The 15,582-nt window shown below is 41.9% G+C and overlaps 1 protein-coding gene across 1 annotated transcript; it reads left to right on the top strand.

Moving 5' to 3' along the window:
- The first annotated feature begins 6,260 nt into the window (after positions 1–6,260).
- Positions 6,261–15,582, top strand: LOC128505029 (cholesterol 24-hydroxylase). Its single transcript, XM_053475312.1, has 15 exons — positions 6,261–6,747; positions 8,108–8,185; positions 8,746–8,827; positions 8,994–9,064; positions 9,772–9,858; positions 10,356–10,494; positions 10,679–10,789; positions 11,077–11,233; positions 11,546–11,608; positions 12,275–12,347; positions 12,899–12,983; positions 13,303–13,413; positions 14,287–14,375; positions 14,648–14,714; positions 14,903–15,582. The coding sequence occupies exons 1-15, from the start codon at positions 6,611–6,613 to the stop codon at positions 15,044–15,046; spliced, it is 1,494 nt and encodes a 497-aa protein (XP_053331287.1). The 5' UTR covers positions 6,261–6,610; the 3' UTR covers positions 15,047–15,582.

Here is a 15,582-nt window from a genome sequence, read left to right as displayed (position 1 = left end):
AAACTGATGGTTTGGTGGAAAGATTCAATAAAACCCTAAAGTCTATGCTTAGAAAGGCCATTGATAAAGATGGGAAAAACTGGGACTGCCTTTTGCCTTATTTAATGTTTGCTATTAGAGAAGTCCCTCAAGCCTCTACTGGGTTTTCTCCTTTTGAACTCTTGTATGGTAGACACCCTAGAGGATTGCTAGATATAGCCAAAGAGACTTGGGAACATGAGTCTACACCACACAAGAGCATCATAGAGCATGTAAATCAGATGCAGGAACGGATGACAGCCATTATGCCCATTGTTAGAGAACACATGAAGAATGCTCAACAACGTCAGCAGACTAGCTACAATAAAAATGCCAGAGTCCGCACGTTTAAACCAGGAGATAGAGTGCTAGTTTTGGTTCCTACTGTAGAGAACAAATTCCTAGCAACGTGGCATGGACCTTATGAAGTCATTGAGAAAGTGGGAGTAGTGAATTATAAAGTAAGACAGCCTGGAAGACGAAAGGAGGTACAAATTTACCACGTGAATCTACTTAAGCCATGGAAAGAAAGAGACGTGCTTGTGACCATAGAAGCATCAAACCACCCTCCAAAGGATAATGACCCTGCTGTCATTATATCCGAAACCCTGACTATACATCAGAAGAGGGAGGTAAAAGACTTTATTAGATTAAATAAAGATGTTTTCTCCACAGTTCCAGGGAGAACTGCTGTAATAAAACATGATATTGTCACCGAACCAGGGAAAAGGATTCATCTTAAGCCGTATAGAATACCAGAAGCTCGTAGAGAAGCAATCAAAGAAGAGGTGAAGAAAATGTTGGACCTTGGGGTAATCGAAGAATCCCAAAGTGACTGGTGTAGCCCAATTGTGCTTGTACCAAAGCCTGATGGTACAATCAGATTTTGCAATGATTACCGGAAACTTAACACAATATCCAAGTTTGATGCATATCCCATGCCGAGGGTTGACGAACTTGTGGAAAGACTTGGGAAAGCCCGGTATCTCACCACACTGGATCTAACCAAAGGCTATTGGCAAGTGCCCCTCACAGACCGGGCAAAGGAAATAACTGCTTTCTCTACTCCAGATGGACTTTTTCAATATAAAGTATTACCTTTTGGTTTACATGGGGCTCCAGCAACATTTCAAAGAATGATGGACCGAATCCTAAAACCACATACCCTTTACGCAGCGGCTTACTTGGATGATGTGGTTATACACAGTGAAGATTGGGAGTCTCACTTACCAAAAGTGCAGGCCGTCCTTAATTCCATACGAAATGCTGGCCTGACGGCAAACCCTAGTAAGTGTACTATTGGCCTAGAGGAGGCTAAGTATCTAGGGTATTCCATTGGGCGAGGGTTAGTCAAGCCACAACTTGCTAAAATTGAAGCCATACGGAATTGGCCACGGCCATTGACTAAGAAACAGGTCAGAACATTCCTTGGTCTTATTGGCTATTACAGGAGATTTATTTCCAACTTTGCAACTATTGCTGGTCCCTTAACTGATCTCACAAAAGCTAAAGCCCCTGTCATGGTGAAGTGGTCCCCTGAAGCTGAACAAGCATTTCAAAGTCTCAAGGAAGCTATTTGCATTCAACCTGTACTGGTCACACCGAATTTTTCAAAGGAATTCATCCTACAAACCGATGCATCTGATGTAGGATTGGGAGCAGTGCTTTCCCAGGTAACTCAAGATGAAGAGCACCCAATCTTATACCTAAGTAGGAAACTTCAACCCAGAGAAAAGAATTATTCCATAGTGGAGAAGGAATGTTTAGCTATTAAATGGGCTGTTGAAACTCTGAAATACTATTTGTTGGGCAGAAGGTTTAAGCTAGTGACCGATCACGCACCACTAACTTGGATGAGTCAAAACAAGGAGAAAAATAGCAGAGTTACACGCTGGTTCCTTAGTTTACAACCCTATCATTTCTCGTTAGAGCACAGGGCAGGCTCTAAACAGGGTAATGCTGATGGTCTTTCACGTAAACATTCACTTATGACCGTGGTCGCTCACCCCACAAGGTTTGAGCTGGGGGGGAGGATGTGTGACAGGGAACAGGGCATGGTGGTGGATAACATGTACATTTCTCACAAAATACTGCAGTGCAATGTATTCGATAACCCCAGGGAGAATGTTTTGTTACCAACAAAATAATGGTAATGTTGTAGTTGTGTTTGGGTCCCTGGGGTGGAGCATTTGGAGAGAAGGGAGGGCCAGTGCTCCACTCCACAGTTTACTTGCAGCAGGTGATGAAGCCAGTCCAGGAGTTCTGGTTCTCTCAGATTGTTACTCACCTGTTACCAATGAGCAGCAGGGGGCTGCTACAAAAAGGAGCCCTGTGAGTTATTCAGGTGAGAAACATACAAGCAGTGAGTGAGACTGCATTTTCTCCTAACAAATCTGCTGAACGGTTCCTAAACGAAAAAGGTCTGTGCTAAATGTTTTTTGTTGGTAGCGGGTAAGCCGTCCAACGATAGTTAGTTGCTGTTTGTCAGTAAGTGCTCAGAGAGCAAGGCTTTTCTTTTTGTTTGTTTTATTTATGTTTGTTTACAGACCTTTTAATAAAAAGGACTACAATTCTAAAAATAATTTAGCCTTATGTGGTATTTCAAACCTTAAGACTGTGTGGTTACATGATCCCAGATCACAATATATATTATATATATGTGTGTGTGTGTGTAAGGGCAGTGCATGTATGTATATGTCAGCAAATCACCGTGATTGGCTGGTTGTTGTATGCTGGGTAGAGGGGTAGTCTTATACGGCGAGTATAGTCCAAACTCTATATTTGAACTGTAAAAGTTGGGGGTCGTCTTATACGCCGGAATATACGGTAACTTTAAACAGGGTTCATGTTTGACTGTAGACGAGGGTTGAAATCTAACCCTCCCCTACACAATTTCTTCATCAGATGCCCTTGTGGCTGTGTGTGCCGGCGCAGGGAGAAGGAAAGCCCAAATCTTGCGATCTCGGACGTCGCTAGATTTGGGCTTTCCTTCTCCCTGCGCTGGCACACACAGCCACAAGGGCATCTGATGAAGAAATTGTAGGCAGTGGCGGAACTACCGGGGTCGCGACTGCGACCGGGCCCTGGAGTTCTGCCAGTCAGGGGGGCCCAAGGGGTGCTGAGCGGTTGCTGTAAACGACCGCTCGGCACCTCTTGGGCCCCCCTGACTGACAGAAATCCAGGACTCCCCTGCTCGCTGCTGCCGCCGCCTGCCTCTGCGCTGCCCAGAGTGCAGTGTTGGAAGCGTGAGGCGTTTGTCTCGGGTGCCGGCGCTTCACACTGGGCGTCGGCATATGACGTCATATGCCGGCACTCAGCAGTGAAGCGCCGGCACCCGAGACAAACGCCTCACGCTCCCAACACAGGAGTTGACGGTAAGTGACCTACAAGGGGGAGTAGGGAGGGAGTGGGTAGATCGTGAGAAGGGGGGGAGGGTAGATCGTTAGAAGAGGGGTAGGGAGGGAGAGGGTAGATCGTTAGAAGGGGGGTAGGGAGGGAGAGGGTAGATCGTGAGAAGGGTAGGGAGGGAGAGGGGAGATTGTGAGAAGGAGGGGTAGGGAGGAAGAGGGGAGATTGTGAGAAGGGGGGTAGGGAGGGAGAGGGGAGATTGTGAGAAGGGGGGTAGGGAGGGAGAGGGGAGATTGTGAGACGGGGGGGTAGGGAGGGAGAGGGGAGATTGTGAGAAGGGGGGTAGGGAGGGAGAGGGGAGATTGTGAGAAGGGAGGTAGCGAGGGAGAGGGGAGATTGTGAGAAGGGGGGGTAGGGAGGGGAGATAGTGAGGAAGGGATAGATGTGGTATGTCGTTTTCAATAAACTTTGCATAAAATAGTTAATTTGCATTTAATTTTAATGGTTCAGAAAATGTCAGGCAAAATGGTCGGCCCTCGCACATGTTCACTTCATCAAATCTGGCACTCTTCGAAAAAAGTTTGGACATGCCTGGTCTAGTTCCTATCCCTGTAAGGGACCTGCGTGAGCTGGAGATATGAGTCCCTTCGCAGTATAGGAACTAGGGATTGTTATCCTTGTAAAGGACCTGTGTAAGCTGAAGGTATAAAAGTCCTTTAGCTGGATGGAAATTAGATTTCTCACTATGAACTGTCTAGTTCCTATCCCTGTAAGGGACCTGTGTGAGTTGGAGGTAAAATTGTCTCTTGGCTGTATAAGGACCTGCGTGAGCTGGAGGTATAAACTAGTGAACACAAATAAAGAACCAAGAAACAACGTGAATATAAATAACAATAAATAAAAAAATAAAAATACTTCCCAAAATGCGAGCAGCTACCAAACAACACTCTTCCTCAAAGTGTATACAGAAGCAAACCAGGAATGATGGAGCGCATACACATAAGGGAAGAAAACAAAAACAAATACAATAGTGTAATATTGTCAAAGAAGTGTGTATTATTGGATATGTAAGTTCCACTCACAAAAGGACTGGACTAAGCAGGCTCATCAAATATCAGGCTTCTAAAACTGTATGTAGTCTTAATTGAGATGTAGCACAACTCAATGAGTATTGTGCAAAAGCAAGTAGAAAATCAAGCATCCGGTGTATGGTAAAATCTTTCCAATTTATTCTCTCAACGCGTTTCGCCGATGGGTTGTCGGCTTCATCAGGAGAAAAATAAATAGAACTGCAGTGTAAATTGAACAGCAGCATAAAACATGTTATAAAGTTCCGTGTAGCGTCAACCGTCCTTTTAAATAGATAGGAGTCCTTCCGGGTACGTCATCGCGTCAAAAACGTCCTCATTCGCGTCATCACGTCTTCGTTACGGCTGCATGAAGTTACGTGCCGGCGTGGTGACGTATCCAATAATACACACTTCTTTGACAATATTACACTATTGTATTTGTTTTTGTTTTCTTCCCTTATGTGTATGCGCTCCATCATTCCTGGTTTGAGCTGGAGGTATGAAAGTCCTTTAGCTGGATAGAAACTAGATTTCTCACCGTAAACCATTTAGTTTCAATCCCTGTAAGGGACCTGTGTGAGCTGGAGAGATAAGGGTCCTTAAGCTGGATGGTAACTAGATTTCTCACCATGAACCATCTAGTTCCTATCCTTTAATGGGACCTGGCCACGATGGAGCAAAAGGTCCTTTACAGGGATAGAAACTAGCTCTCTTTCCATGAGTTGGATAGTTCCTATCCCTGTACAGGACCTGACCACTAGGGGGCAAAAGGTAATTTTGCTGGATAGAAAATAGCTCACACACACTGAGCAAGCTATTTCCTATCCCTGTAAAGGACATGGTCCTTCTACCAGATAGGAACTAGTCGCAACCCTTTTCTTTCTGATCGCTCCTCTTCTTCTGTCTTCTTCCTGGTTCAGAGGGCACGGACGCCGGTGGGCGCGGCTTCAGTGTTGTGCGCAGGGATCTGACAACAAACCCCGGCGCACAGCAGCAGTTGCCGCGCAGATCGCGAGGGAGCAGTATCGGAGGTCTTTAACAGACCTCCGGCTCCCTTGAGTGATTTTAAGCCGGTTCCAACAAACCCCAGCGCACAGCAGCAGTTGCCGCGCAGATCACGAGGGAGCGGTATCGGAGGTCTTTAACAGACCTCCGGCTCCCTTGAGTGATTTTAAGCCGGTTCCACTGGCTTAAAATCACTCAAGGGAGCCGGAGGTCTGTTAAAGACCTCCGATACCGCTCCCTTGCGAGCCTTCTCCTCCAGCGGCGGACATTGCTGCCCGTCTCTGGAGGGGTGCCGGCAATTTGGCACCCCCTGATGAGCGGCACCCGGTGCGGACAGCCCCCCCGGCCCCCGCTAGGTACGCTACAGCTATTATATACTGAAAAAAAGAGGTATCAACAACCACTAGGATGTAGTATTATGTCAAGAATGGCAAGACGAAATCCTAAAGGAAAACTGTTGCAAAACAAATGTATTTTTGTTATAATTTTCATAAGCCTTTTATATTTGAGTCCTAATAAATAAAGTTTTATATGTATGACTGTAGCTGCAAAAGAAAGCAATACTTGTCCTGGAGAAAAGAAATGATAGAATAAACACGTGTTAAAAATGGCAAAGAAGGTTTGGTCTTTAGGAAGAGAAATATGCTGGCCGTTAAGAGGTTAACCAGCTATAGAATGTGACGGCAGATAAGACCCACTGGGATCATCTAGCCTGCCTGCTTTTTCTGCTTCAAAGACTCAGATCTTAATCAGTCGTTGGTCTCGTCTTAGATTCAGGAGCCGTATGTCAATCCCATCCATTCCCTCGCTGTATTCGCCGCTGCTACTTCTGCTGGGAGGCTGTTCTCATGCTTGTGAACTTTACCCTGCATAGAATGTGAAGCATTATTCGGAGGATCTGGGGCTCTGCCAGAATGTTTCCTATGTGCAGGGGGGAGTGATTTCTATAGGGAAGTACCTCTGTATACAGTGCATTCTTGCTCTTGAACGGAGCTGAGCTCCCTCCTTGTTATTTACCGAGAAAGGAAGGGGAGGAGAGACGACTCTATTGCTTTGTCCAGCTGTCCCCTGTTTATGCTGATCGGTGTCAGCTACATTAACCGAACTGCAGCCGTCTCAGCAACAGCCCTGCTCTGTTACCCCCGATACCCTTCAAACCCACGGAGATCATGGAGCTGTGGGCTGCTCTTACATGGGCTCTACTGCTTCTCCTCAGCCTGACCGTGATCTGCTTTCTGGTCTTTTGCGGATACATCCAGTACGTTCACATGAAGTATGACCATATCCCAGGTCCCCCCAGAGACAGGTGAGTATCTGCAGATTAACGCTTTGGCGTTTGGTCACTGATGAGCTGCATGTAACCCTTAATTAATATTTACTATTATTATTAATATTGTACAGGAGCTCATCGGCTCTTGGTGTCTTCAACTCCAACTCACCAACATCTCACTGAGAGGGTCCTCGGTACAAAAAAGGGTCCTAAGTACAAAATAGGGAAGAAAGCTCAAAATTGCTTGAAGCAGCCAATCAGAGTGACTAAATGCATGTGAAATTGTTAGATGCACTGAAACTATCTTGCAAGCCTAATAGCTGGGTGTCGAGTATAGAAGCCAATGCATAGAGGGGGGCAAAATGAAAAGGGGGCACTCATATGCATGAAGGGAAGGTCTGGAAAAGGTTGAAGATGACAAATGTTTGTGGTTCACACCCAACCTATTCACTATGTCTTTCATAAGTGTTCCAGGTGACAGCCGAGGTTAGCTGAGTGCAGGGACTCGGGTGGTTAGACGCACAGAGTTATCCAACCTGGTAACCAGAAAGCACAATAATGACAGCACTGAAAGCCTGTGGGAACTGGTTTTTCTGGGGCTGACACTAGACACCGGGTGAATGCAGTTTATGATAATTATCTGGACTCCTGGACTATGTGGGGAACAATTGGAGAAAAGTTAGAGTCTCAGTGCCAAGAACATGCTGCAGCAGATCGATTACACTTGATTCAAGCTTCAGCAGACACGTGTTAGAAACACAGAATGTGCCAACAGATAAGAACCATTCGGCCCATCTAGTCTTCTCTCAATACTTTTATTAGTGCCTGGCCATATCTTATATATAGGATAGCTTTATACCTATCCCATGCATGTTAAAACTAAGCAGAAGTGGTAGAGGTTAATGCAGTGAAGGAGTTTAAGCATGCACGGGATAGGAATAAGGCTATCCTAGATATAAGATAATGTATCAGTATATGAATGAATCAGTGAATGACGGTATCAGTATGGGAATGTTATCAGGCACACTTGGAAAATATGTTTCAACTGTGTACTGCGCAAAATGACATGTCACAGAATACGGAGAGGTATTCCAATGGATCTTGGTGCCATTAGCACCCCAAGACTCCTTGCTTGACCTGCACCAAACACCTTCGTAAAAACGTATAAGTGCCCAGAAAGGCAGTGACCGGTGAATTCCCTGAAGAATCTCTGCCTTCAGCTAGTTCGTCCCCAATCGATTTAACTGTTTAGTGAATGAACCCAGAACCAACCATACATGATCCCTAATATAAAACCACCAGCCACTTTGTATCATAACCCTGACACGTAACACAGATGTGTTGTCTGGTCGCGATTTCCAGGATGTTTTCAGATGATTCTAATCATTTTTTGCAGTTTCCTGTTTGGACATTCCCCCACAATAATGAAGCTGATGAAGAACAACGACCTGATCTATGACCAGTTTATAGATTGGTAAGTTTTTCATTGCATGGACGGTGTGAACATATAATCGTCTTCACATGCTCGCTGCCCTGGGGTCCTTTAAGGCCTTCTTCTCCATTCCTCATATGCAGTCAAACTCCACAAAATCGCTCATCTGACAAAATATGCTATAAGAATTGTAGTTCATGTCCTTCTTTTCTCCCATCGCTATACTATATGCTGCTGACAATTTGATTTCTCAACCATGGAAACATAGAACAGACTTTGTGGTGGACACTTCAATAAATGCTTCATATTCATCAATGACTTCCAGCAGCCTTGTTACAGACACCAGTATGAGTCTTTGGATAAACCAATATTGAAGCCAATTTATAGCTGTAACTGATCATTGGGCAAAATGCTTGGTGGTCCAGTCCCAGATGCCATAGGCCGCGTATGTTTGCTGCCGCTCACGCATCCAGTCCAGTAAGGTGTAGCCAGGTCCAGATTAGCCAGATTTGGATATGGAGTATTATAATGAGACAACACATACATTTAGATAAATTACAAATGAAATGAACTATGTATTTGCAAATTTCTCTCTTTTTCAGGGTGAAGATGTACGGTCCGATAATACGGATTAATGGGTTACACAAGGTGTTGGTACTGGCCATTAGCCCAGAAGGAGTGAAGGTATTAATCCAAATGACGTAAAAATCCTAAATATGTCCCTGGGTCCTATTAACATCACACACACCTTTGTGTCCTTCAGTGGTTGCAACTGGAGGGTGGCATGGAGTATTAAATTTGGGGTCCATGTATTATTTTATATCGTATTAGCATATTTTATTTGTTACAGGAATTTTTGATGTCAACAAAGTACTCCAAGGATGATTTCTACGACCGCGTCGCTAATATATTTGGGGTGCGGTAGGTGTTAGACTATTTCATTTTCCTGCAGTCAATCTACTGTTTCTCATCGGGTCTCATGCGGGTTATCTACAAGAGAGAGACAGTGTTTTCAGTTCTATCTACTCTCTCTTGTGTAATAAGATCATGATTAAGATCATAGGATCATGTTGGTTATTTTGGATAATATTTACTTCTCCAAGTACACGAAAGCTGTCATGTAAGAAGACTTCAAACTCTCAAGATCTCGATACTAAGCACATTGCAACATAACAACTTAGTTTGAAAAAGTTCATCAAGTTCAGCTTTGCTGATCTAGAAGGTGGCAAGCAAGCACCTTTCTTGATGGGCTGGTATGCATTAAACCCGGCCAGTTGTTCTCCTATGAACCACCTGACAGTGAACATTAAGCAAGTATTACTGCCTAATATTGCTTTGCTTTTCCTGTATATTTCAATAAATATATCAGTAAATATATTTCAATAAATATTACCAGAATAAACTCTCATCTGCCCCAGTTGGGCTGTTATTAGACCAGGTGGATCAGTTAGTAACACCATAAATACTGATGTGAAAGCCTCAAATGGTGAGGGTCCTAAGTAGATCTTTTTAAAACATTCAAACATATGTTTCATGGAGAAAATGTTTCTTATTCATTTAATAAACTTCATGATCCCTTACATATCATACAAACACACCTTTATACCCAAACTATGTCTTTTTTGCAGGTTTATGGGAAATGGTTTAGTGACAGATCGAGACCATGATCATTGGCATAAACAGAGGAGAGTTATGGACCCTGCGTTCAGCCGAACGTAAGTTTGTTTCAACTCATAAAGTGTGAATCCTGACTCAAATTCAAGCTATGCTTAAGAATACTATTAATTACCCAAGCAGCCCCTCTCGTACAGTCCTACTCCCCCTCAACCCCCTGATAGATTGTGTTATTCACTACATTTCATTTATTTATAGAGCGCCAGCAGATTTCATAGCACTATTACAATAAGGACACGGTGAAAACGAACAATAATATTACAACTGACGAGACACAATCTGACAATAAGATTAACAATTGTTAAGGCATACTGATAATAAGGAGAAGAGGGCCCTACTCTTATGAGCTTACAATCTAACCTAGGGCAAAATTACATTTAGGTGATTTATCACTTGGATCTTGGCTTGATAAAAATCCTGTGGATTTTTATGTGACATACATTGACTATACATATATATATATATATATATATATATATATATATATATATATATATATATACCATGCTTTATATCATTTCTTGTATTTGTTTTCCAGTTACCTGATCGATTTAATGGGGCCTTTTAATGAAAAAGCTGAGGACCTGATGACAGCATTGTCAGGAAAAGCCAATGGAAAACAAGAGGTTAAAATTCACGACATGATGAGTAGGGTGACGCTGGATGTCATCGCCAAGGTAATCCTGCCCATGAACGCCTTTGCCTTCTCGCTTTTTGATCCTTAGTGTATTTTTTAAAGGCTACAAAATCATTAACATTCGGTTTATAATCGGCTGTAATCTTGTAATACAAGATTGTGTGTTTAATAGATAGATTCGACAACACAAGCGTCATGTTTGTATTTGTCTTTGCAATGGTCAGGTTGCTTTTGGGATGGAGCTGAACTCCCTAGAAGACGATGAGACCCCCTTTCCCCAGGCGATCTCAACGGTTATGCGAGGCTTGGTAGAAACACGCAATCCTCTGGCAAAGGTGTGTATGGAAGCATTTTTGTTGATCACATACAATTTAATTAGTAGCCACTGCAATGTAGAACAAGCCTGGCAACAATAAGCCCGGGAGGCAAGTAAGGGTACATAAACTAAAATGTTTTAGATTAACTCAGATTTAGGGGTTAGTAAATTCCCCCTATACATTGGTAAAGTATATCGCAACATCAGACGTTATAAACCAAAAGGATGGAAGAGAGGATTATGAGGCCTTCTACGCCTCACTTTGATAACAGAGCACTTTCTAATTACCAATTACTTTCTAATTAGTATTTGCCGGGAAAGCGAGCCTTTATCCGAAAAGTCCATCAAAGTGTCAAGCTTCTCCGCCAAACAGGAAAAGAGTGTATTGAAAGAAGACAGAGGGCCATAGAGGAAGGAGAGGAGGTTCCCGTAGATATTCTCACCCAGATACTCAAGAGCGCAGGTACAGTGCAAGTTTAAATGGAATTATGTATTCATACTTTGAACCATATGCTTGCTCACAAAAATGCAATAGACTTTTGCAGTTTTAGTCTCCTGACCTGCAAGAATTATATCAGAAAATCCCTATGACAATGAGATTTGATTGCGAATTCTGCACCTCAACCGCCCTTACAGTAGAAAAAAATCCTATACTGTTCTTCAAACATTTTTAATTATCTGTGTAGCTCTACATGACGAATGGACATTTGATTCGTGTAATAATTCTTCTGTTAAAGAGACTAATTAAATTATCTTGTAACTCCTTTGTTTACAGCCTTGGAAGAAGAGTGTGACCCAGAAAGTTTGGTGGATAACTTTGTGACGTTCTTCATTGCAGGTTTGCATTGGGCTATTATGTATTTGTACTTTTTGGTACGTTCAATTGAGACATTCTAGATGTGGTGGGCATTCCAAAATACGGGAAGGGAGAACTGCAAGGGCCATAGAGCGTGGCTATCACGGATCCAACACTCATTAGTGAATTAGTGAACTAGAGCATTGACTCTCAGGCTTTTAGTTACGTCTTCAGTACCAGGACAGATTGGTGTTAAAGTATTTGAATGTTCAGTTTTTTGATCAATGCTGAAGAGCCATGATCGAGTGAGTTACGATGGAATATGTGGCCATCTGATGTAATGGAACAAAATGGTGGAAGGCATTGACAATGGCTGTTTTCATATGTCACTGAAAACAACAAAAGAAGTGGAATCTGTGCACATCACCCTGGACCATACTGGTCCACATGTACTACGGGATTACAGGAGGGTCTAGTATCCTTAAAACCAAAGGGATCCAAGACCTCCTTTACCTCCTGTGCCATCTATTGTTCAGCCGCTGCTTGAATATCTCTAGAGCTCTAGTCCACAGCTGCTTCAGTGCTCTGAAGCTGTAAAGCAAAGGGATTTATCTCACGAGCCATAAACTGGGGAACTGCCAGGTTTTATCTAATCTGCTATTGCTGTTGTGTCACTGGGAAATGATTTACAAATGAATTCCTTTTCAGGCCAAGAAACTACTGCTAACCAGTTATCATTCGCCGTGATGGAGCTGGCGAAGAATCCCCACATACTGGAAAAGTGAGTCCGTATCAGGGGAGGTGATAATAAAAAAAAGAGTTTTGAGGTCACCCGAGCTGCTCTGATTTTACAAGTTATTGACCAAGTGTTTTTCATACCCGAGGAACAGGAACATTTTTGGTCATTTTTACCATAAGTTTTTTTCAATCATGATTCATCTTTACAAATGATATGTTATTCTATACAAGATAAGAAGGGTTTTGGTTTAAATCATACAAATACATATAATATCTATTGATACAGATATATTGTAAAATGGAAAAAAACTTTTTTTTTACTTCAGACTTTGGGTTTGTGAAGGTTTTTTAATTTTATATTTCTAGTGGTAGGGGTACAAGGTATTGAGGAAAATGTTCAGCATTTTTTATATTTAATTTTATTTTTAATTATTCTTTTTACTTATTTTTTTTTGTACTGCTGCCATTGCAACACAATTATCATTTTAATTTCATTTTATTTTTTATTACATTTTTATTACTATTTCTTTTTTCATTTTTTTTTTTTTTGAAGAGGGGGCAAAAAATAATAAAAAAATCTTTGTTTACCCACAGGGTCCAGGCTGAAGTGGATGAGATTATAGGCTCAAAAAGAGATCTAGACTATGACGACCTTGGGAAATTGTCATACCTGTCACAGGTAACTTCAATAACAGAACTTCTTTTGAGGTCCCATGGTGAATGTGAGGGATTACCAGATACTTGTAGGGGCAGATACTCGGGTCAAATGGGCATATTTTTCAGTTCCTAAGGCAAATGGGCCTGCATGAATTATATCACAAAATTTGGATTACTAGAGTTTTGTATCTATTAATGGAATGCTATGTTATATTCTATATTGTGTCCGGATACTATTGGATTCCTGCCTATTTAGTTGCTATTGAAAACCTGCATACAATGCCCCATTATTACTGTTATTCAGTTTTGAGTTTTTCTGCCTTTTATTCCTGCTTCCATAGGTATTGAAGGAGACTTTGCGCCTCTACCCAACAGCCCCGGGAACTTCACGAGCACTCCGCGAGGAGATGGTGCTGGAAGGAGTACGGATCCCCCCTAACACCACTTTAATGGTATGTTCCTAAGCGGGGACGGCACATTATGTATTGTGGATGTATTCTGGGGCAGTTAAGTTGTGTTTTCCTTTCCGAGTGTATAAAATATAATATACTGAGGTACATCGGCCATCAATATCAAAACATTGCCTACAGCAGCTGTGGTTTAAACATCGGCAAAAATGAGTGAAGCTATAAGTGCTGAACCCTAAACAGGAAGTCATGTTGTGCTCAGGCATCACTTCCTGTTGCGCTCAGGCATCACTTCCTGTTGCGCTCAGGCATCACTTCCTGTTGCGCTCAGGCATCACTTCCTGTTGCGCTCAGGCATCACTTCCTGTTGCGCTCAGGCATCACTTCCTGTTGCGCTACTTACACTACTACTATACTGTTGCTGCTAGAGATAGCAAATGATTAGTGAACTGGGAATGAAAAAGAAAGTTATCTTATAAAAAAGGAAAGGGGGAAACGTATTAATCTGCAGTTATTTATATACGAAAACAGCATCTTATTGTGTTCATCCAAGCTCTTTCCATTTAATTGTTGGCGTTTTTGGAGACTTCCTGACTTGAGTTGCACTGTGACAATAGAGAAATAGCAGTCCATGTGCTGCCTGGAAGGACTAGTATGCGCCTGTACATGCGCATGTATACAGTACATCCAGCTGTCCTACATAGAGGAGCCTATAAAGGTCCAGAGAACCTAATGGCCACACGAGCAGTGCAGTAAATCTCTGCTAATCACTATTAGAACCCAGGCGTTCGATTTATGGATGTTTAGAGACGATTGAACCTCCTGCTCTTCTACTGATGCGTATTATGTCATCAAATTATTTTTAACTTGCGATCAGAAATATAAAACATTGTCATTGCCTTCGTTTTCTGTTTACAGTTTAACTCTTATGTCATGGGAAGAATGGAGGAATACTACAAGGACCCTCTCACTTTCAATCCAGACAGATTTCACCCAGATGCCCCCAAGTAAGTGGTTCAATTTGTCACACATGCTACATACTTCTTGGTCATAACTGTATTCCCTGGTTTTACATACAGTACATGTATGAGGCTCACGTTAGAACAGATTGTAAACTGGCAAGACCTCTTCTTCTTCTACACCCATATGTCTTAACATGTGTTTCTGTTATTTTTTATTTTAACTATTTTTGTTACATTTCCCCTTTTTTCTTATTGTAACAGCGCTACAGAACCTGCTGCCGTTGTATAAATGTAATGTTTTGTTTGTTTGCTTGTAGGCCTTACTATACATATTTTCCATTTTCTCTGGGTCATCGATCCTGTATTGGACAGGTGTTTGCACAGGTATGAAATATGATTCATTATGATTCTGTACAGTAAGAGATCATTTATAAACCATGCATATATTTCTTCCACGTGAAATTTCATTAGAAATACTGTACAATGGGAAATTTTCCTTTAAAATATCCCAAAAGCAAACATGAAATAAAATGCTGGTGAATCCAATAACCTGTACTGTTTTCTTTACATAGATGGAGGCGAAGGTGGTGATGGCCAAATTCCTTCAGAGGTTTGATTTTGAGTTGGTCGAAGGACAAAGCTTTAAGATATTAGATACCGGATCCCTCCGACCCTTAGATGGGGTGATATGCAGAATGAGAACCCGGACACATTAAAACTGTCACAAGAACGAGATTTAAAATTTCCCAGAATATGGATTGTAGACACTAAAACTGAATTTATATTATAAGGTTTGGGGCGATAGCAGCCAACAAATGAGTTTCTCTGGTCAATGCCTGGCTGTATTTGTATTTTGTAGCACAAGCAAAACCATTATCAATAGAGATCAGCTTTTACGCATTAACCACATTATAATTATAAAGTAAAATGAGTATTTTGTTAATTGTACTTTTATAATAAACTATAATAGAACTTTTATAAAACTTTCGTAAAAAATGTTTGAAGAGATTGACGCCGTAGCTATTAGCAAACGGAGGAGCAAGACTTTGAGATATTTGTTGGATCGTAGAAAGATGTTGTGTGAAGAATTTAACGCGTAATCTCACCTATCAATATTTTACGTCTGAAAAAAGAAAATGCTCTTCTTGGCGGGACCTCAAATAAACCTTGCGTCTGAATTCTGATTTCACATTTAATTGTGAATGTGTTACTAAGCATCTACAGACATTAAAAATCTGAATGATAAGGAAAA

The sequence above is a fragment of the Spea bombifrons genome, chromosome 9 (assembly GCF_027358695.1).
Source record: "Spea bombifrons isolate aSpeBom1 chromosome 9, aSpeBom1.2.pri, whole genome shotgun sequence".
NCBI classification, from domain to species: Eukaryota; Metazoa; Chordata; class Amphibia; order Anura; family Pelobatidae; genus Spea; species Spea bombifrons.
This window is presented reverse-complemented; position numbering and strand designations above follow the sequence as displayed.

Bases quoted from the DNA above. Each gene is read 5' to 3' on its own strand.
- LOC128505029 (XM_053475312.1), top strand. From the start codon at position 6,611: ATGGAGCTGTGGGCTGCTCTTACATGGGCTCTACTGCTTCTCCTCAGC. The intron at 12,348-12,898 runs GTGAGTCCGTAT...GTTTACCCACAG, and splicing joins AATCCCCACATACTGGAAAA to GGTCCAGGCTGAAGTGGATG. The intron at 13,414-14,286 runs GTATGTTCCTAA...TTCTGTTTACAG, and splicing joins CCCCTAACACCACTTTAATG to TTTAACTCTTATGTCATGGG.